This window comes from Poecilia mexicana, unplaced genomic scaffold, assembly GCF_051168715.1.
Source record: "Poecilia mexicana isolate PSO_F unplaced genomic scaffold, ASM5116871v1 scaffold_10, whole genome shotgun sequence".
Lineage (NCBI taxonomy): Eukaryota > Metazoa > Chordata > Actinopteri > Cyprinodontiformes > Poeciliidae > Poecilia > Poecilia mexicana.
Window position 1 is genome coordinate 329,266 of NW_028263379.1, and position 23,400 is coordinate 352,665.

General features: G+C 40.7%; 1 protein-coding gene across 3 annotated transcripts in view; it reads right to left on the reverse strand.

Moving 5' to 3' along the window:
• fbxo38 (F-box protein 38) overlaps nucleotides 1-23,400 on the reverse strand; it is a 56,442-nt gene that overhangs the window by 26,994 nt on the left and 6,048 nt on the right. For all 3 annotated transcript variants that reach the window (XM_088009268.1, XM_088009269.1, XM_088009267.1), the window contains exons 3-11: nucleotides 21,612-21,745; nucleotides 20,323-20,486; nucleotides 12,445-12,610; nucleotides 10,360-10,635; nucleotides 6,250-6,343; nucleotides 5,333-5,463; nucleotides 4,499-4,669; nucleotides 4,262-4,404; nucleotides 212-392 (exon numbers count right to left, since the gene is read on the reverse strand). In XM_088009268.1, the coding sequence (XP_087865394.1) occupies nucleotides 212-392; nucleotides 4,262-4,404; nucleotides 4,499-4,669; nucleotides 5,333-5,463; nucleotides 6,250-6,343; nucleotides 10,360-10,635; nucleotides 12,445-12,610; nucleotides 20,323-20,486; nucleotides 21,612-21,745 (1,460 nt within the window). The remainder of the gene's footprint in view (nucleotides 1-211; nucleotides 393-4,261; nucleotides 4,405-4,498; nucleotides 4,670-5,332; nucleotides 5,464-6,249; nucleotides 6,344-10,359; nucleotides 10,636-12,444; nucleotides 12,611-20,322; nucleotides 20,487-21,611; nucleotides 21,746-23,400) is intronic.

A 23,400-nucleotide genomic window follows, 5' to 3' on the forward strand; every position in this document is an offset into this window, starting at 1 on the left:
ATCCAAGCAAATCTCTAGTCTGTTGTATAGCTTCAGAAAATAATTAAAATCTTAATTTCAGAAATTGAAGAAAAAAATAAAACAAATAGGATATTTTTAGAATCTTTACCCATAACTTGAACCTTTCTAAAAAAAAAAAAAAAATGTACCAAGTCTGTGAAAAAGATTACAGAAGAGATGAATGGTTAAGTAAAATTTTTGTAGGACTTACCATCATGTTCCTGCTGCCTTTGGTTGTTATTGATGTTGTTGACAGGTGGAGGAACAGGAGGCATGTTGGCCTCATTGGGGTGATGGTGCTGATTATTGTCATTGCTGGCATTCTGGTTGCTCACAAGTGCAGATGACACACCAATACCAGTTCCTGCGCTCAGACCCACTCTGGCACAGCCCTGTCAGACACACAAAATCGACATTTAGGGTGCACTTCACTCTAGCCCTGTATAGTCCACTTGATCCAAACTCTAATTCGTTTGTTTAGAAGGTCCAGTTTGTTTGGGGAGGTCTGAATGAACATTTGAACTCTAATGCGGACCAAAATAGTGAACTCTGGTCCAACTTAAAAACCTTGGTCACCGTTTGGTTGAAATGAACTCTAGAGTGGTTTGAATGCAGTGTGAACTCAAGCAGACCAGAGCCCACTAATTTTAATAGTGGCAATTACGCAAAATTGAATTATTGACTAATATAAAAGATAAATTTGCTTAGTCCTCTCTTGCATCTTGACAGAAACCAAACTGTTTATAAACTTATATTCAGGGAGAATACATATTTTTCATATTAAAACATCAGCAATTTTCTCAGCTTTAATTAAAGCCTCATTTTGTAGAAATCGGGTAAGAAATAACCTACTATGACTATTTTTTGTGACAGATTCCTGTTCATCCTGCATTTGAACATTATGGTTTTGTGGACATGACTCATAGTACTGGTGCCTTCAGGAGCACATCACTACCTCCAGTGATGCACAGCAATGATGTCCAATCCTGTTATGCATGTGTATCAATGGAGAAATACTTCAACAGCTAAAATCTGATACCACTCCATTTTTCTTTACATTTTGTGAAGAAGAAAGTCTCATCAGAGAGGTCAAAGGTCACATGTGGGGTACCCCAAAGTTCAATCCTAGGACCCCTTCTTTTCAATATTTATATGCTCCCACTGGCTCAGGTTATAACAGGAAATAAGATCAGCTACCATAACTACGCGGATGATACACAGCTCTACATCACGATGTCACCAGGTGACTCTGAACCATCCAATCACTGAATAGATGCTTAGAACAGATAAATGTGTGGATGTGCCAAAACTTTCTCCAGCTGAACAGAAACAAAACTGAAGTTATTATCTTTGGACCTAAAGAGGAGCGAACTAGAATCAATGCTCAGCTTCAGTTATATAACTAAAACCAGCGATCAGCCCGAAACCTGGGAGTAGTGATGGACTCTGACCTGAACCTTCAGAGCCACATTAAGACAGTCACAAAGTCGGCCTTCTATCATCTGAAGAACATCTCCAGGATTAGAGGACTGATGTCCCAGTGAGATCTAGAGAAACTCATCCATGCATTTATCTTCAGCCACATTGATTACTGCAACAGCGTCTTCACAGGTCTGACTAATAAATCAATCCTCCAGCTGCAGCTGATCCAGAAGCTGCTGCTCGTGTTCTCACTAAAACCAGGAAGATAGAGCACATAACACCAGTTTTAAAGTCCCTACACTGGCTCCCTGTAGCTCAGAGAATAGACTTTAAAATACTGTGGTTAGTTTATAAATCACTGAACGGTTTAGCACCACAATACATTAAAGATCTGTTGTTGCTGTACCAACCGTCTAGACCCCTCAGATCTTCTGGTTCTGGTTCTGCTCTGCATCTCCAGAACCAGAACCAAACGAGGAGAAGCAGCATTCAGTTTCTATGCACCACAAATTTGGAACAAACTTCCAGAAAACTGTAAAACAGCTGAAACACTGAGAGCCTTTAAATCTCAACTTAAAACCCACCTGTTTAGAGCTGCTTATGGCTAAATTAGGGTTAGAGTAGGGTTTTGATGTCTTTGATGTTTTTAATGTTTTTATCTTTAATTTTTATCTGTTTATTAATTTATTTTTATTTCTCTTTCTCACCATTTCCGAGAGGTTAGAGTCCTTGTCAAACGGCGTTTTGACTAAAGTCCAAAGGGTTGGAGTCCCAGTTGACGGCGTCTCAACTAAAGTTCTACAGCTTTTTATTTCTTTCTCACTGTTTATTACATGCTGTTTTTATTTTAATTATGTAAAGCACTTTGAAATGCCTTGCTGCTAAAATGTGCTATGCATGCATCCATGGATGGATGGATGGAACCTGTTCCTTTCTATTCCAATTTTTGAAATCTGTTTCTGACTCCCTTTCTGTAATCACGTCAACCACACTACAGCTCTCTCCATTGACTGCTTTATTTGGGGTTCTCTCCAAAAACCAATTACTGTCAGTCCATGATGCTGACCTTGTGGCCTTCCTCACGCTACTGGCTAGATTCTGATGCATTGGAAGAATCCTCTCCCACCCTCACTGGATAAAAAATGCCCATTTGTTCATGAAACTGGACAAAATTAGGCAAACTCTCAACGGTTCTGAAATCACATCTTTAAGAATCTGGTCGCCGTTTTTGGACCAATGGTTCGTCTTTGACGCTTGATGTGACCCCACGAGTGGTGCTCCCCTCACTTCCCTGTTGTAACGATATACACCCTTTATCTAAGTCTTATAAGAATTTTAGTAGCACGGAATACATTAAGCCCTTTAGGTAACCCATTTTAGGTGTTTTCTGTCTAATTTATATTTTATTTACCTTCTGTAACCTCTGATTATTTTTAGTAGAGGTGTGCCAATCGCTCAAACGACAGACAGTGAACTCTGACGCTGAACGTCTGCTTAAAGCAGCATGTAACTAAAATAAAAAAAAGAGATTTGAGATATGTATTAAAATATGTCTATTATGTCTAGAGTAGGTGAATTTATTGCCAGACAATGTTTCCATTTTGCCAGATAACATAGTATCATTTCTACCTAAACCAAAAAATCAACAGCGATTCCAGGCGATCAACAAAGACCGGTGATTGGCAGAGATCGGCCTCATGGATGATCGCTATCGGAATCGACAGCAAAAGACCTGGTCGGAGCATCCCTACTTTTTAGTCATCTACTTTTTATCCATGTACTTATGAAAATAATTGCTGGGTTTTTGTTTGTGTGCCATGTTTTATTTTTGATTCTTGTTTTGTCATTTATTAGTTTGTGTTTATTCTCCCAAGCACTCTCAAGTATGACTTGAATGTCTATATATAGTGCTCATTGTTTTGTTAAAAATCTGAAGTAAATTTAAAAACAGAGATGCGCAACAAACAGGAGATTTAATTTACTGGTGCTAATGTGGCTTTAGTATCTTTCCATTTTGTGTGTGAGTTTTCAATAAGCCTCACAGAAACTGTTTTGGTTGCTCAAGTTTTATGGGACGAGTGAACAAAGCATTTGGTTTGATGCATCATATAATCAGGAAAAAAATAGAGCTGCGCAACCAGAGCTAACGCAATGGGTTTTAGACTCATGTGACTAGTTTGAGTGAAAGGAGGCGTGTGACCAGCACTGAGGTAAACTTCAGCTCTTGTAGCTTTAAATGCACCAACTATAAACCTCTCTTTTAGGAATAAATCTGCTCCACCAAGAAATACTTAGCGTAACAGACACTGGTAACCTGGCTTTTAAGAAAATTAAGCGATTTTTAAAACAATTTTAGTGTCATTTTTTTATTATTGTTATTATTATATTTTTCCTAAAAACAAAAACAAGCAATGCTTAGCCTGGCTGGGGGCTAGTGAAGTATGACGGGCTGCCAGGCTTATAATACACTGGGGGAAGCCCTGGACTACCACGGCTCCCCAACCATCAGATTTAGTACATTTTCTCCGGTAAACCCTGGTATTGATATCAGCAAGTACCTCAATTGAAATACTCGTAGTTGGTCTGAAAAAACCTAGCATCAGGACACCATGTATTGAGAACCACTAGTGTATAGTAACATGAAATTGACAGCATGGAAGCAATAGGAAAAAACACCAGCAGTTGACTTTACTATCTGATATATTGATAACATAAACGAAAACTTTGGTGTCTCTAATACAGGCATTCCTCACCCTAAAAATTACTTTTCTTTTTTACATAACTAGAAAACCCCAATGCTTAAAGAAATGGATGATGTGAGGGAGAGTGTCTAAAATACCTTAGGTGGCTCTCTGAACATTTGGTCCAAGCAGATGAACTCCAAACTGGGAAGTAACTCTACAAAGTGGCAGAAAGATTCCAATCTGATAGCATGACAACGAACTAAGGTCAGGTCAACAAGACGGCTCCATCTGGAGTGATCTGAGGATGAAGGTAGCAGAAGACACATCTGCAGTTCCACATAGAGACTAAACAGAAGACTTTAACATGTCAGCATAAAAAAGAAGAGGTTTACCTGTGATCCACTGATGAGGGTTATGAAGGTGAGGACAGTTGTAGATAAGCAGATATTTAATATTAGTGAACACCTCATTTACCACCTTGATACCGATATCCGTGATGATGCCAGGGTTCTCAATAACATCAGCTAGGCCATATTTCACCAGCTCCAAGTGACTCATCTTACCTGCATTAGCAAAACAGCAGAACATTTACCTGTTTTCATCAAGTTTATTATATAGAAGATATTTATAAATACATTTTTATTTTATGGCACATACATTAATTATACAGTTGCCATCAAAATAGGTTGCTCTTGAAAATGAGACTTCAAAACTTAATGATATTAACTCATATTAAAAGGTGAGAAAAAAAACAGACTAGCCAACTAAATCCCTACTTAGCACAAATCTAGAGAAAAGTCTTGTTTGCTAGTGCCCCAGAACCGAAAATAAAACGGTGTGTGTATATAAAAACCTTGTCATCTATGTTTTTTAATAGCGCATTCAAAGAACTTTAGTTTCCACTCAATGAGTTACAATTTAATTTCACTTTGGGAATAATAAAGTATATTTGAATTTGAAAAATGTGAACATTAGAGTGCATTTACGCTAACAGACACAGGCCTTTTTACTGGATAAAAACTATGTAGAAGTATGTTTAGACGTCTACAAGCCAATCAGAGTGGGAGGAGATATGATCCATGTAAGTGTTAACAGCAATCAGAGTAAACAATGAAACAAAAACAGGTTGAATGCAGCATGCTTATAATAGCCACCACAAAACAAAATTTATGTTAGGCATGCTGACTCAACCACATTATTTTCTAAGCTTTATGAGGAGTACAAACATTGTAGAAGAAAATCATCCACATATCCCAAATGGAGCGTCTCAAACTGGGGGAACTCAAGTTCGGCCATTTTGAGAGCTGAGAAAACTCCATCTTTAGTAAGTGAAGGCTGGATTCGCAGTTCATGAAGCCTGTAAAATACAAATGGGATAGAATCAAACATCAACTTATTAAAATGTTAAAATAATATTCTCAGTAAATCAACAATCTAAAATGTTAATGTTGAGGACTATTATGAGGTTTGAGCAGCAATTGTGGTGTGAAGGCCTATTTTACTTGCCATGTTACTCTAGTATTTAAAGACACACAATTAAAATTAGAAAGAAAAACGGATATAAAAGAGAAGCACCAGAATAAATAGCATAGAGAAGGTATGTGAACCTTATGTGCTTAATAAGAATGAAACACCAGCTCACTTAAACTGAATTCAGAACAGAGCAATTGACCTCTAACCAAAAGTTGATCAAACATGTGAAGTTTGAATTTGCCTATTTAAACAGTCTCATTTGTTTATTTAACCTCTTTAATCAAAAGGCATTTTAAAAATAGATAAAAGAATATAACTCATTCTGAGCCTTAAGCTAAGTCCTTGTGTTGCTCCTACTGCAGTGTGTGATTGTTTACATTTGTGTTGCTGCACATGAAATATCTGACTGTCCCCAAGACATTTGTGGGAAATGAAGGAATTTGTCAGGAGAAATGCAGGAAATCGGTACTCTTGAGAATTAAATTTCAATCCTCAAGAGAGCACACAAATTCTGTGCAGCTCACAGAACATGCGCAGTTTGCCAGAGTATGAGAGACTGTCGATCTAAACAAAAACATAACAGTTCAACAGATATTCTCTCCAAGAATTAAACTCCATAATGAGTAGCTGAATGAATATATAAAAAGTATTAGCATAAACGGCTGAGCACCTGCGGGCAGCAGTGATAATGAGGTAGCCCAAGTCCACTTCCAAGGCATTCTTGCAAGCTCCAAACACAATGGTGTGAAGGTTTCTAAATCCTCCTAAGAAAACACAAAAAGGACTTAAAGACAACGTGACCATTTTATACTTGATGAATAAATTGTGTAAAAAATACCAAGGAAGTTTAAAAAACAAAAATATTAAAAGATACATATAAATACATAAAAAAATAAGTGACTAATAAATAAAACTGAAAATCATAAAACATAATGAATAAATCAGGTAGTTATTCCATAGGTAATTTAATAAAGAAGCCAATTAAAAGAGATGTACACATTCATGTCTCACAGTATAATTTAATTACTGACAACAGTTACACGGTCTTTTAATAACTATATTTTGTAAATTTAGTCACATGGTTATTATTTCTGTATTTATTTTAAACTATGGCCAGATAGATCCCCTACAGTCATAAGCTATCTCTGCATTATGAGAGATAGCTTATGACTATCTCTCTCTCAGCTTATGTCTGCTGGTATTGGATGCCAGCAGACATAATGACCACTTTTCTTCACTTTGTTGCTCTCTAATTTTATAATTTGAGGTTAATTCAGCTTTTAACTTTATGTTCTGTGTCTGTTTTTCTCTCCAAAGAAACTAAATCTGTTCTGGTATTCCTCTTAGCTGTGGCATCTTCCAGAAGGGAACGTCGTTTCAGCTACTGCTACAAATGATATACGTTTTCCTTTTATTGATGATAATCCCGTCTTTCAGTGATTAGCCCTTTGGCTCTCCGAGAAGATAGCTTTCGCTGGGACAAACGTTATATGTTCTTTTATTTTACAGACTTGAGAAATGAGGTTTTTTTCTCCATTATTTGTCTTCTTAAATCTGAAGCAATGGCTGGTCACACTGAGCCAGGTTCTGCTCTTCCTGTTAAAAGTTTTTCTTTTCAATCTTGATACATCTATGCACTGTATGAGGAATTGCTGCAATGTCAAAATTATATTATATCACAGTGCCTTGTGAAAGTATTTGGCCCCCTTGAACTTTTCAACCTTTTGCTGCTTTTCAGGCTTTAAACATAAAGATCTAAAATTGTTATTATTTTGTGAAGAATCAACAAGTGGGACACAATCGTGAGGTGGAACAAAGTTTATTGGATATTTTATTTTTAACTTTTTTAACAAATAAAAAAACTGCAAAGTGGGGTGTGCAATATTATTGGGCCCCTTTACTTTCAGTGCAGCAAACTCACTCCAGAAGTTCAGTTTGGATCTCTGAATGATCCAGTGTTGTCCTAAATGACTGATGATCAGTAGAATCCACCTGTGTTTTAATCAAGTCCCTATAAATGGACCTGCTCTGTGATGGTCTCAGAGTTGTGTTTAAAGCGCAGAGAGCATCAAGATACTGGTCCAAGATACTGTTGTGGAGAAGTTTAAAGTCGGATTTGGATACAAAAAGATTTCCCAAGCTTTAAACATCTCAAGGAGCACTGAGCAAGCAATCATATTGAAATGGGAGGAGTATCAGACCAGATCTACCAAGACCCGGCCGTCCCTCTAAACTTTCACCTCGAACAAGGAGAAGACTGATCAGAGACGCAGCCAAGAGGCCCAGGATCACTCTGGATGAACTGCAGAGATCTACAGCTGAGGTGGGAGAGTCTGTCCATAGGACAACAATCAGTCGTACACAAATCTGGCCTTTATGGAAAAGTGGCAAGAAGAAAGCCATTTCTCAAAGATATCCATAAAAAGTTTTGTTTAAAGTTTGCCACAAGCCACCTGGGAGACACAGCAAACAAGTGGAAGAAGGAGTTCTGCTCAGATGAAACCAAAATCAAACTTTTTGGCCACAATGCAAAATGATATGTTTGGCATAAAAGCAACACAGCTCATCACCCTAACACACCATCCATACTGTCAAACATGGTGGTGGCAGCATCATGGTTTGGGCCTGCTTTTCTTCAGCAGGGACAGAGAGATAAACACTCAGACTGAGATGATACAGGACCTGAGCAGCAGACTGGGTGCGATCCTGGAACAGGACCGTGGCCGGGCAGCAGATCTCGGACTCAGAATGGATATGGTGTGACCTTGGAGAACGTTGTTCGCTCGGATCAGGTGGGAGACCCTAAATTTGGCTGTTTGGATTTGCCAATGAGAAGCACCAGCGAGACTTTCAAGGCAGGCAGTAAACTGATGTCAGCCTGACCTAAACAAATTTCTGCTATTGGAATCTGGCTCCACGGGCTGGGCTTGGCTGGCCAGCTATCCTCCCCTGGTCGTTATGTCTAAAGAAGGCTCTGTTCTGCTGCCCCCCCTCCCTGAGGACATCTGTGGCCCTGAACTGATAAGCTGGTGGTGAACTCCGACATCATCCTCACAATCACAGACAATCGCGTGCTTAAGTTAGGGTTCATGGTCTGACACACACACATAACTCACATGAGACCCATTTGCACGTCACACCTCCTCCTCATATCCGGCTTGTTTTGTCTATATGTGTTTATATGAGCTTATGTGCCGAGGTTGTTTTTCTTCATCTCAAACTCTGCCCTGCAAAGAGCAGAGTGTGAGACAGGCTGTTTTTTTCCCTCTCCTTATCTGATGTTTTTCTTATTTTTCCTATTTCCTCTGCAAGGCGGCATCTATCGGGCTGCAAGGCCTCAGCCAACTATCCCCATTCTCCCACTACTCCCACAAAACTGATACATACCCCAAGCGACTTGGAGCTGTAATCGCAGCAAACGGTGGCGCTACAAAGTATTAACACAAGGGGGCCGAATATTGCAAGCCCCACTTTGCAGTTTTTTATTTATTAAAAGTTTATAATATTCAATAAACTTCCTTACACCTCACGATTGTGCCCCCCTTGTTGATTCTTCACAAAATAATTAAAAAAAAAAAAAAAAAAAAAAAAAAAAATATATATATATATATATATATATATATATATATATATATATATATATATATATATATATATATATATATATATATATATACACACACACACACACACACACACACACACACAGTGATCTTGGTCTCTTCAGACCACATGACCTGGTTCCAGTAATCCATGTCCTTTGTTGACATGTCTTCAGCAAACCGTTTGTGGGCTTTCTTGTGTACAGACTTCAGAAGAGGCTTCCTTCTGGGGTGACAGCCAGGTAGTCCAATCTGATGTAGTGTGCTGCGAATTGTCTGAGCACTGATAGGCTGGCCTTCCACCTCTTCAATCTCTGCAGCAATCTGACAGAATCTGTCTTTCAAAGACAGCATTTTGATGTGACACTGAGCTTCTTTGGATGACCAATGCAACGTCTGTTCTGAGTTTACCCTACTCTTTTAGAAAGGTGCAGGTCAGTTTTAGGGTGTTAGCAACCCTCTTGTGGCCTTGGCCATCTTCATGTAGCGCAACAATTCATCTTTTAAGATCCTCAGAGAGTTCTTTGCCATGAGGTTCCATGTTGGACCTTCCAGTGACCAGTATGAGAGTGTGTGAGAGCTGTACTACAAAATTTAACACACCTGCTCCCTATGAACACCTTAGACCTAGTAACACTAACTAGTCTCATGACATTTTGGAGGAAAAATGACAAGCAGTGCTCAATTCGGACATTTAGGGGAGTAGTCTCTTAGGGGTGTACTCACTTTTGCTGTCGGTGGTTTACACATTAATGGTTGCATATAGAGTTATTTTGAGGGAAGAATAAATTTACACATTATATAAGCTGCATGCAGGTTACTTTTCATTGTATCAAAGTGTCATTTTGTCAGATGATTAATGCTGGTTCTGATTGGCTGTTTCTCACTGAGCTGAGTAATTCTGCAAAACGCAGGGAGGAGGCAGAGGAGATCAATTTTTTTCAGAGATTATCTGCCTTATGCTAGGACATAGCAAATGTAAATGCATATATAAGGTCTCTCTTTCTGTTGCTTTAGTCACATGCTGCACTTTTAAGACTTTCAGTGTGAGTTCACTCACAGAAACGGCACCAAATACTGTCCCTTCAACATGGATCAATTTAGAATGTACTTAACTGAATGGGAATTGAATGCCTGTCTGTACAATAGACAATCATTTGACTATTATAATGTCTTACCTGACCTCCAGCTATCCTCCACCACATGTTGGATAAGGCCTCCCAGGAAAGGAACCCTCACCAGCTCCAGTTGCTCCAAGTTCCGGGCTGATGCTAAGCCCGTAACCAGTGGAACATATTTCAAGGAATTGGTTGGCCCTGCACAATTCCTCATCACAAAAGATCTCAGGTTCACACACAAAAAGTCCTTAAATGGTTGTGGCTTGGTGAGACGGACCCACTTCAGGTAAAGGTGTCGTAGCATAGACACACATGGAATCTCTGGGACATTCACACCTGCAAAAGTCATTTGAATTAAATGCAGCTGTAGCACTTTAAAATGGGAGCTGAAAATGTTTTGTGAAAAAATAGAATTGCGTATTCATTTCAGAGACAGACAAAAAAAACATCATCAACATTAGCGAGACCCTGTCAGTCATGTCCTGCACCAGGGGTCAGCAACCCACGGCTCTTTAGCGCCGCCCTAGTGGCTCTCTAGAGCTTTTTCAAAAATGTTTGAAAATGGAAAAAGATGGAGTGGGAAATATATTTTTTGTTTTAATATGGTTTCAGTGGGAGGACAAACATGACACAATCATTCTTAACGCTTTCCAATGCTATAAAAATGTGTAGAGTAAATATTAAATTTTTACATTTCTGTCAACAAAAATTTGCGAAAAAGCCTGTGACGCATTTCTTTCAGCAGGGCGGGGTGCGAGGCAGGGGGCTGTTTGAAAACAAACCAACGGGTGTGTGGTGGGCCATGGATAGCAAAGGGGAGAAGAGAAAAATAGCTGAGGAGATTTTCTACAATTCTTGGACCGAATCATTTGCATTCGTTGCCAATGCAGAAGGATTACCTGAACGCTTGCTCTGCAGAGAGAAGTTGTCAAATAACAAAAAGAGTACCGTACTTTCCAGACTATAGAGCGCACCTTACTATAAGCCGCACCTACAAATAAAAAAAATAAATAAATAAACTGAAAACGTACATATATAAGCCGCACCAGACTATAAGCCGCATGGTTCAAAGTGTGGGGAAAAGTAGCAGTTTACAGTCCGAAAAATATGGAAAGACATTTCCAGGGAAGGCGGTACATTAGCTGCCGCATCAAGATTAAAGTTGCATCTTACATGCTCGATGTTGAGAAGCTGTCCAGTAATGTCCGTAAACAGAAGTCACATTAAACACGTGTTTAAAAACACGAGTTTAATGTGTTTAAGTCACAAACGCGTAACAACACAATCCTGTCTTAGGCACATATATTTAGTAACAAAGTGGTTGTTTTTATAAACTCATTAGTGATTTTTGTCAGTATATATTTAGAATGACACTTAGCGATATCATTGTGTTTTGTTGCTCAGGTCTGGGGATGGTTGCGTGTCAAAAGAGAAGAGGATATGTTATACCATTGCACTGACTTGCTTGGCATTTGCACAGAAATCAAACTTAAAGTTTAATTTTATATACTTTATCTTTTCAAAAGGCTACTGCTTTATTTTTATAACTGCAGGTTGCGTTTTATTGCACTCCGTTTGTTGCCCAGATAAGGGACACGTTATGCACGTTCTGTTTTGTTGTTTTTTCGATCACACACTTTGGTGATTATTTACAAAGAGCGGTCATTATGCAAACTGCATTTGGGAGCAGATTTTCAGAGTTCCAAAAAGAAAAAAAAAAGACCTTTTTCCTGTCGATCTTCATAATAAAAATGTACATCGTACAACAGAGTAGTCACGTGGTGCGTCATTCCTTCCAGGACGCACTGCAGGGAAAATAGACATTTAATCATGAAAGCTAATTATGTATACACTTAGTCATTTTGATGATGGGCTAATATAAACACAGTTTTGCTTTCATTATAAGCCTTATACAAGGCTTTTAATTTTTTGCGGCTCCAGACAGATTTGTTTTTTGATTGTTTTTGGCCCATTATGGCTCTTCCAACATTTTGGGTTGCCAACCCCTGTCCTGGACTGTGGGAGGAGTACTAGGAGGCAACTCATGCATGCTGCAAGGTAACAGAGCTACCAACTGCACCACTAATGTATATAATTCATATAAAAAACATGTCATGTCTCTTTTGGGTATTGTACCCCACTCACCCACAAGGTGTAATGTCTGGAGTTTTGCAGTTACAGGGATGGTAAGTTTATTCTCAGCAGGAATTGGAAAAGCCCCATTTCGGTTGCGAAACTTTCCCAGAATGTGAACCTGAGGCATGTAGTTCCAAATAGCTTCCACTAGCTCTAGATGAGAAGTCTCAAGGCCCTAAAACAAAATAATAATCAATGTTTATTTATAGCACTCGTCATACAGTTGGGTGTAACACGAAGTGCTTTAGACAGGTTAAAAACAGAAAGGAGGACAATTACCAAAACACTTTATTGTGTCATTGTGACTAAATAAATAAATAAATAAACACATAAGGCAACAATGAATTAATAGAATAGAACAGAAATATGCTTTATTGTCCCACAGTGGGTAAATTAGGGAGTAGCACCTAATACTACTGTTCCAACAGTAGGAACAGGATTAACAGGAATCCTCAAATCCAGGCCTTGAGGCCCGTGTCCTTGGTCCAACACACCTGAATTAAATGGCTAAATTACCTGCTCAGTATGCAATCAAGTTCTCCATGTTGTCTTCAAAGCCTGGATTTGAGAATCCCTCCCATAAAATAAAATATATTTCTGGAATTTAAATAAAACTACAACATTTGGATTTTCACAGAAAAATGCATTTCAAAACAAATGTAAAAAAATAAAATAAAATCAGCTGTTAACTAAATTTTTGGGTGAAAATTGAATTTAACTGCAGAAGATTTGCAGAAATGTACAAAATGGGCAGAAGCAGCAGAAGAAACCTAAACACATAAAGAAAACCTATTAAAGAGGAGATAAAACTCTCAGTCAATCCAAAAGTCCCACTCAGATTATTTGACATTGGTGCAGAACACTGCTTTCAAAGAATAAATTGCTGTACAGTTACAGCAATTTATAGCGTAAAATGAGCTAAATAGCTAAAGCTAACAAAAATACTATTGATATCATCTAGGCTAGCACTAGCATGTTGACCTAACATATTCTATATAATGTGGAAAAATAAAAGTAAAAGCTAAAAAGTTAAAGCTAGCTAAAATACTCATGACAGCAACAACTAACATGTTGACCTGCAATAACAGCATGTCACTGTAAAAACCTCATCTGCCTGCTCCATGTCCATCTATCAGGCTTACAAAGCCCTACATAATGAAGTCTATGAAACAACAGTATTAAAAGAAATCACTGTTGTCCTGGTAGAGGCGAGTCACAAAATGGCTGCTGTTTTTTCTTTTTTAAATCTGGTACCAATGTTATTTAAGCAGTGTTTCACTTCCATTAGTCATAAGGAGAGTTTCAAATAGCTCTTTGAAGATAGTAGCATTGATTAGATTAACTTTTACCTTAAAAGACAGCATGTTAAAGAGGCAGTGTCCTCACAAGGGCTTTACATATACTGGCATGTGTTGGAGAGCTGCAGGAGGGGAAGACACCAGTCCACCAGTTCAATAAAGAACTTTATTGTTAGGTTGTGGGTTGCTGAGCTGTCTCCCCACTAGATGGCGTTAGAGGTGCGGTCTGCATTTTCTGGGATGACATCACTCTCACACCGGAGGCTGATCGGGTAATTGTCGGCAGCATAAGAAGGGTGGAACGCCAGTACTTCGACACCAGAGTGTCATCGTTGATGGTACCTCCAGCCCCTCTGAGTTCTGCTCCAAGTTTCTTTGTGTGAAATCTGCCAGTTATTCCCGTATCTCGACGCGTTTCTAATTGTGGATTTTTTCCCTGCTCCCCACAGGATCCATCCAAGTCTGGTCATCTGTTTTCTGGTTCCCTGCAAGTCTGAAGCTTCCGACCGGCCGTTCCACCCACACCCAGCCGCCTTCAAAGAAAAGCCGTCCTGTCCACCCTCCAACGCCACCTTTTCTAACCACCAGTTTTTTCCCCCCCTCCAAGCCGTTTTTTGAACACACAGCCAGTAAGTTTATCCATACTCATTCGCAACTCCCGTTTCCCGGCACTTGAACTCACCACCATCCCCTTGTCTCCTCAGTGCTCCGAGAGCAGCCGAGCAGTCCCTGGACCAGTTTCTTTATCTGTTGCCGTTGTAAATAAACCATTCATTTTTACATTCTCTCTCTTGATGTTCTTGCATGTGGGTAAGATCAGTCAAACCCATCATGACAGAACACTCTGGCCAAAACATTAACCCTGCAGACACCATTAGGCGAGCCCTCACTGATCAACAAAGCACTTTGGAGACTCATGAAGCTGCATTGAGAAAACTGAGTTCTATTCAGTCTGAAACCAATAAACGCCTGGATGAAATAGCTAATTTTTTGCAAAAATCTAGTCCACAGCCTCCTGCTCCACCTTCCGCGCCTGCTCCGGATCCAGTCCCTGGGACCCGTTCCACCTTTTCTGAGATCCGTTTTCCCACTCCGGAGAGGTTTGACGGAGAACCTAGCAGATGTCGTGGCTTTATCATGCAGTGTTCTTTGGCATTTAACAGTTCCCCATGGAGCTTTGCCCATGACGGGGCAAAAATAGCTTTCGTACTCTCACGTTTGTCAGGGAAAGCCTTAGACTGGGCGGAAGCCAAGTTTCCGGATCCCACTAACTTTGGGATTACATTTCAAGAATTTTTGAAGGAGTTTAGACAGATCTTCTGTTATGACCCAGACAAGACGTCTAATTCTCGTGAGTTATGGAGTTTGAAGCAGGGGCAAAGATCTGTGGCTGAATTTGCCATTGATTTCCGCATTAAAGTGGCAGCCTCCAGTTGGAACGTTCCGGCTTTAAAGAGTGCCTACTTTCATGCCTTAAATGAGTCAATTAAGGATGAGTTAACCACGCTAGACGAGCCTGAGACGCTGGAGGATCTTATTAAATTGACAGTGCGAATCGACAACCGGATTCGTTCAAGAAATAAGGAGAGAAATCGAAGGTCTGTGTTTGTTAGCACCGCTGCTCCTGTCTCACCCCCGCGGTCGCAGCCGATCCAGTCCGAGCCTGAGCCCATGCAGATCGGCAATACTCGGCTCTCCCCAGAGGAACGCCGAAAGCGCTTGACGAATCGGCTCTGCCTGTACTGTGGAGGTCCTTGTCACTTCGTCGCTAATTGTCCTAGGAAGTCAAACTCCAGGACCCATCAGTGAAGGTGAGGAACCTGTTGGGTCAAAAGGGTGAAGACAATATTCCTCGCCTACAACTTCCTGCTGATCTGTGTTATGGTAATGAACATATTTCCCTGTGCGTCATGATAGATTCTGGTTGTGAACGAACTCTGATCGATTCTGAACTAGTTAAACAGCTAGGTATTGAGACCATCCCTTTACCGTCTCCTATTCTTGTTTCCGCACTGGATGGTAAATCCCTGCCCAAGATCTCTCACAGAACCAAGCCATTACCTTTAGTTATTTCTGGAAACCACAGTGAACATATGTCATTTTTTGTTTTTCCATCTGCCAATGCTCCCGTGGTTCTGGGTTTTGACTGGTTAACACTCCACAATCCACGAATCTGCTGGTCAAAGAAACGTATTGAATCCTGGTCTAATCATTGTCATTCCTCTTGTCTCCGTTCTGCCATCCCTCCAGGTCCATCTCCGGCTGCCAGTCAAGAGGCTGACCCTCCTGATCTTGCATCCGTTCCCGTTGAATATCATGACCTTGCACAGGTATTCAGTAAAACCAAGGCCTGTTCACTCCCTCCACACCGCCCTTATGACTGCTCCATTGAGTTACTGCCCGGAGCTCCTTTACCATCGAGCCGTTTGTACAACATCTCTCGCCCGGAGCGTGAAACGATGGAGAAATACATTAAGGAATCTTGGGCTGCAGGTATTATCCGTCCGTCCTCTTCCCCATTAGGGGCAGGGGTTTTTTTTGTGGGGAAAAAGGATGGGACTCTCAGACCCTGCATAGATTACAGAGGTTTAAATCAGATCACTGTCAAAAACAAGTATCCCCTGCCTCTGTTATCTTCTGCTTTTGAACCTGTTCATGGTGCAACCGTTTTTTCCAAACTGGACTTACGTAATGCCTACCACCTCCTGCGAATTAAGGAGGGTGATGAATGGAAAACGGCTTTTAAAACTCCTATTGGTCATTTCGAGTACCTGGTCATGCCTTTTGGTTTATGTAATGCTCCAGCCTGTTTCCAAGCTTTAGTCAATGATGTTCTCCGTGATTTTCTGAACATCTTTGTTTTTGTGTATTTAGATGACATCCTCATTTACTCAAGATCCCTGGCCGAACACAAGCAGCATGTCCGACTTGTTTTACAAAGGCTTCTGGAGAATAAACTTTATGTTAAGGCTGAGAAATGTGAGTTCCACAAATCATCAGTTTCCTTTTTGGGGTTCATCCTCGAGGGCGGACAGGTACGGCCAACGGAGGAGAAGATCAAAGCAGTCTTGGACTGGCCCACTCCCCAGACTCGGAAACAGTTACAGAGATTTTTGGGCTTTTCAAACTTTTATCGGAGATTCATCCGTAACTACAGCCAAACAGCCGTACCGCTAACTGCCCTTACCTCTACTAAGACTCCTTTCCAATGGTCTCCTGCCGTTGAAGCAGCATTCTCTAAACTCAAGTCTCTGTTTTCCCAGGCTCCAATTCTCATCCAGCCAGACACAGCTAAGCAATTTATCGTGGAGGTGGACGCCTCTGATTCAGGGGTTGGCGCAGTCTTGTCACAGATTTCCGACTCCGATCATAAAACTCACCCGTGTGCCTTTTTTTCCCGCAGGCTGTCTCCATCCGAACGCAACTATGACGTAGGAGACCGAGAGCTACTAGCTATTAAGCTGGCATTGGAGGAGTGGCGGCACTGGTTAGAGGGGGCGGAGCATCCAGTTTTAGTTTGGACAGATCATAAGAACCTTTCCTACCTCCGCTCAGCCAAGAGAACTAACCCACGCCAATCCCGCTGGTCCCTTTTTTTTTTTTCTCGAGATTTAACCTTTCCATTTCTTACCGCCCAGGTTCTCGCAACATTAAGCCTGATGCGCTATCCCGTCTTTATGCACCTGAGGACTCTGAAAAGACCCCGACAGGTATCCTTCCTCCTAGCTGTACAGTGGCGGCAGTATCCTGGGAGATGGAGGACATCATTAGGCAGGCCCAGCAGTCAGAGCTCATTCCGGAGAATTGTCCCCCCGGGAGGATTTACGTTCCTTCGTCCGTCCGAGCCCGTTTTCTTCAATGGATCCACGCTTCCAAGTTCTCCGCACACCCAGGTACGAGCCGAACTATTGCTCTTGTTAACCGCAGGTTCTGGTGGGCATCTCTCCATAAAGATGTCAAGGAGTTTGTTCAAGCATGTGCAGTCTGTGCTAGAAATAAACCCACCCACCAACCCCCTGCTGGTCTACTCCAGCCTCTGTCCATCCCGAGACGTCCGTGGTCACATATTGCCATTGACTTCGTTACCGGCCTCCCTCCCTCCAAAGGTATGACAACTATTCTCTCCATCATTGACCGTTTTTCCAAAGCCTGTCACCTGGTTGCCCTCAGAAAACTCCCCACGGCCTACCAGACTGCCCAGCTCCTGGTGAAACATGTGTTCCGTCTTCATGGCTCTCCAGTGGAGATTTTATCTGACAGGGGCCCGCAGTTTGTCTCTCGCATCTGGAAGCAGTTTTGTTCCGCACTCAATGCTAAGGTCGCGCTAACATCTGGCTATCATCCTCAGACTAATGGTCAAGTGGAGAGGCTCAACCAAGAACTTGAGTCTGCTCTTCGCTGTTTCACCTCCGCCAACCCGTCATATTGGAGTCGGTTCCTGCCATGGGTGGAGTATGCTCACAACTGTCACGTTTCTGTTGCCACTGGTCTGTCTCCGTTTGAAGCCTCCATAGGTTATCAGCCGCCGCTACTTTCTTCTGACGAATCTTCCATCTCTGTGACATCCGTTCAACATCACATCCGCCGCTGTAAGAACATCTGGAGACTCACCACTGACGCCCTTAATAATGCCTCCCTCCGCAATAAGAGGTTTGCTGACCGCAGGCGGCTCCCCGCGCCCGCCTACAGCCCTGGACAAAGGGTTTGGCTGTCGACTCGTGATACTGCACTCAAGTCCATGTCTAAGAAGCTTTCCCCCAGGTTTATCGGTCCTTTCGAGGTGGAGTCGGTTATCAGTCCATCTGCCGTTCGCCTCCGTCTTCCGGCCACACTCCGCATCCATCCCACTTTTCATGTCTCTCAGTTGAAGGCTGTTCAGACCAGCGACCTTTCACCTCCTTCTGAGTCTCCACCTCCCCCCCGAGATATCGATGGCCATCCCGCCTACACTGTCCGCCGGATTGTGGACGCCCGTCGGCGAGGTCGTGGTTGGCAGTATCTCGTTGATTGGGAGGGCTACGGTCCGGAGGATCGCATGTGGGTCCCTGGCTCCTTTATTTTGGACCCAACCATGATTTCAGATTATCTGTCCTCTATTCCTTGCTCTTCTCGGCCGCCAGGTGGCGACCGTTGAGGGGGGGTACTGTTAGGTTGTGGGTTGCTGAGCTGTCTCCCCACTAGATGGCGTTAGAGGTGCGGTCTGCATTTTCTGGGATGACATCACTCTCACACCGGAGGCTGATCGGGTAATTGTCGGCAGCATAAGAAGGGTGGAACGCCAGTACTTCGACGCCAGAGTGTCACCGTTGATGGTACCTCCAGCCCCTCGGAGTTCTGCTCCAAGTTTCTTTGTGTGAAATCTGCCATTTTATCCGATTACTCAATTAAGCGCAAGAATAATCGATAGATTATTCAATTACTAAAATATTAGTTTACAAAAGCCCTAGAAATGACGTTACAAAAACAGATCAAAGCTGTGTTGCTGATTTAGGGTTGAGCTGTTTGGAGAGGAGCAGAATTTTCTAAAAAGTTAGAGTGGCTGAATTATTAAGAGAATTATGAATTATTGGTTGCTTTATAACAATAATGCAACCGAAAAATTGAAGAGTGATGTTATGAAATCCATAAAAAGATATGAAAAAGTTGAATCATCTGGTTGCCTTCCATACTTTTCCACCCTGCTGAGTAAATTGGCTGAGTATAGGGCAACACCTTCAGCCTTCAACATTTCAATTTCCTTGCAGTTTCTAGTATCTTTTAGGGGGTTCCATGAATGTCCATTGATTTTATAACATTGTATAAATATCTTTGCATCAACATAGATGAAAATGTAACTTTTAAGCCCCACAATAAAAATGTTCTTACAAAAAACTTAAGTTAAAATTAGTTTTGTTTTTTTAATTAAGAGTTATTTCTCAAAAAAAAAAAAGCTAAGTGGCATCTTGTTTCTGCCACTTTTATGAGCATTCTAGACTATGGCGATACTGTGTAAATGAAAGCCTCTGCCAGCTCATTATATCTGTTGGTCACTGTATCATGGAGCGATTACATTGGTCACACGAATCAAAGCCCTCACTCACTATTGCACTTTGTATACTTTAGTTAAATCAAATTCCTGCTTAAGCTGCCGAGGTAATTTCCCAGTGAAAGCAGAACACTTTTGTTCTTTTTTGTCCCATCCAGCTCCTTCTGTAAGTGTTTGTCAGTGAGGAAGCTGAAAAAAAGAATTACCTCAGCTTTACTTACAAGAAATTCTCATCCGAGTGTTATCTCTGAGCTGAACTAGCGTTTGGTGCCGCTGAACTACTCTTGAGGCTTGTGGGATTTCCCCTGCTGGAGTGAAGTGAAATGCTGGTCTTGTACTGCTTCTCAAAGTAAATAGTTTAGTGAGATCGCTGTTAATTTTAATTCTGACTGTAGCTCTGTAGGCCCAACAATGAAATTGCTGCAATAGCTTTTTGTAATTGCAAGAATTGCCAGAGCAGTGACAAGCACTCTTTTCCATTTTAATGTCACAAGGTCAAGCAACAAACCCATAAAAATAAATCACCAAGGTGAATGTTTATGAAGATACATTGCCCACACTTACCAGCAGATTAGGACATGCTTGTAGTGCCTCCAGTACTCCAGGAATACTGAAAGCTTCATAACCTCTGACACGTCTCCTTTCCAGGTACCGAGGGTGGAGACCATAAAGCTGTTCCAAGTCAGGCATCTTCTTCAAAAGAATCAAGAAGCTTCTATCTGTAAAACCTAAGAATTAAAACATAATCAACTAATGAATTGTTTATGAAAGGTAAGAGGGCTCAATAAAGCACTACAACATGTTCCAGTGAACCTTTAGATTTCTTGGAATAGGACAGAGCAACAAATCACAATTTTTGATTTCGGCTCTAGACTATACAAACATGAACAGACTCTGTTTCAGATTAAATTTATACCACAAAGACTGGTGACTCACACATAAAATCCTGTAGAATGAAAAATCTTTTTACATTGATTTATTCTTTTAATCATTGGAATAAGTGTACAAACAGGCAGTTTGCTTGAGGCAAAACAATGTATCCCTTGGAACATAAAGGGAATTCAAATAGCTTGTTCCTACCTTTACAACACCAACCCTATCAGCATGATAGAATCAATATCCAAAATAATAATATTCCACAACGCATTATTGACACATTCGCGAGACAAACACATTTTCTTTTTTTAAGAAAAAACATCTACTACAATTTCAGCAAAGACATCATAGTTTGTGTCTTTGCTAAAACAATGCCCACACACTCGGGCACCATTACCACCCAACACAAAATGTACAAAAAAAATATACAACATCATCCACAGTCATTATTTAAAGGCACACGATTATGAAGAAACTGATCCTGAAACACTTCCTTCTGAAGTGTAGAAATGTCTTAAAATATTTGTAGAGTTATAAGATACTCAGCTGGAGTGGGGATAGTTCACTCCTTATTTTGAGCACAATAAATTGTTAACGCACAGCAAAATGCATTCAGTTGAAATATAACCCATGCAAATGAGTTAAAGAACTTCAGAAAATAATGGGTTTAAATTTGATGCATTGAGTTTAATCCTGTGACAAAGGTCATTTGCTTTTACATACCAAATAACTGGTATGTAACAGCAGTTATTACATAGCAAGTTATTGAATACTTTCAATTACTTGAATATATAATAGAAAATATTATCACTATTTTCAATTGAAAATAATAATTCAGGTTATTCTTTGAGTTATTTTTGTCACCACTTTGTGGCTTGACATGGGTAATAAAGAAAATCTACAAAGCTGGAAAATTTTAAATGGTTTAAATTATTTGTTATGAATGAAATTGAACGTTTTGTCAAAAGGGCTCTTACCTGAAGGCATGTACTCCCACCAGCAACCAGCACAAAGATCCACTATTTTGATTACTCTCAGGTACAAACTTACAGCTTCTCGAAGCTTTCGAGACAAACACTCCATACACACGATATCCTTCATGGGAAGGTACCTAAAATAAAAAGAGAAGGTTCTTAAAATATTTGCAATTTTAGGTTAGATCACATATATGGTAGAGTTGGATCAATTAAAAAACAGTCCAACCTTTTATAACGCCAATTCACAAAATACAACATATACAGACATCTTCCATGTAAATTACTTGCATTTGGAATCGAATGTACTTTCTGTATATACAGAGACAGAGACAAAAATCAGAGACAGTGAGAAAGACAGAGAGAGACAGAGATAGGAGTTGAGTTTAAAATTGCCTTTATTTCACTCTCACACACACCTTTATTTGGTTGTCTGTCAGTGTCAGACAACCAAAAACAAGCGTCAATAAAATAAAATCAAAATGGAAAAAAATAAAGATGCTTCATCCAACACAAAACATCGATATCCCACTTGCTTAAAAAGTCATCAATATTCTTTGTCAATTTAAAAAACTCAAATTGCACACAAATTAGAGCAATTACCAGTCTGAAATAAAACATAAATGTCATCTATTTGATGTTTATTTTGTTTCTTCTCAACCATATTGCCAGTTTTGGAGTCCCAGAAATAAAATGTCAAAAATGTGAATAGATTTCTTACTTCAGAGTTTCCCCCAGTGTATTATAAGCCTGGTGGCCCACCATTCTTTACTAGCCCTCCTACCAGGCTAAGCGTAGGGCTGAAACGATTCCTCGAATGATTCGAGTACCTCGATTACTAAAATTCCTCGAGGAAAATTTTCCTGCCTCGAAGCTTCGTTAATTTATGTTTTATTAGTTAGCGCACCGTGTTCTGGCCGGGACTTCATTTGCGTTGCGCGGAGCTCTCACTTCCGCCTCTGAGTTGTTGACAAAAGCTAAGTCTCAGCGGCATAAAGTCCAATCTTCAAGATTGGCCCGTGGGGATTTTATTGATTGATGATAATGCCCGACTTTTTATCGTTTTTGGGGAACCAATAAGCATCCTTAAAATGACTGGGGAAATGCCTGGAGTACGGCAGCATTTCTCCTCCGGGGCTGCTGGTTGAAAGCGAACGGCGGGAAGAGCGCTGAGGTGAGCGGATAGCCTGAACAGGGCGGGCGGCTGAGTAGCTGATGCTTACCGTGTAAATGTAGCTTTACCGACGAACCGCACAATAAATTTCATATCCCGGTCTGAAGAAACGGGTGGCGGAGCGCATCGTACATGGCTGGTAGATGAGTTTCTGAGTGTGACCAGTGAAGGTGTCGTAAATATCCCGTATTGCTTCCCCCCGTGTTCGTCCCCCGGTCTAACGGTTCGTCAGTCCGCTGGTCTATTTCCTCCCCTCCACCCCATCTTACGTTCGTTCATTCGCCCTCTCCTCCCACTCCAGGCGACATTTCCCGTATTTTCAAACCCAAAGCGTGACAGGTTAGGTGTCAAGGTGAGTTTAATTAATCTATTAAACTCACTGAAGATGAATACATAAACTAAAAGCTGGATTGTAGACATTTTTTATAAGCATATTTGTGAGCCTGCCTCTTTGTTATTAAATTCAATATAATTTCAGATTTTTCTATAACTTTTCTTCTGGTTAACTTAGAAAGTCAGCTATTATTGTTACAGGTTAGTTTTCTAAACTACAAAAAAGCAACTGTTAGGGATGCTCAAATGTGAAAAATTGGACTGATATTGATATCTGATAGTAAC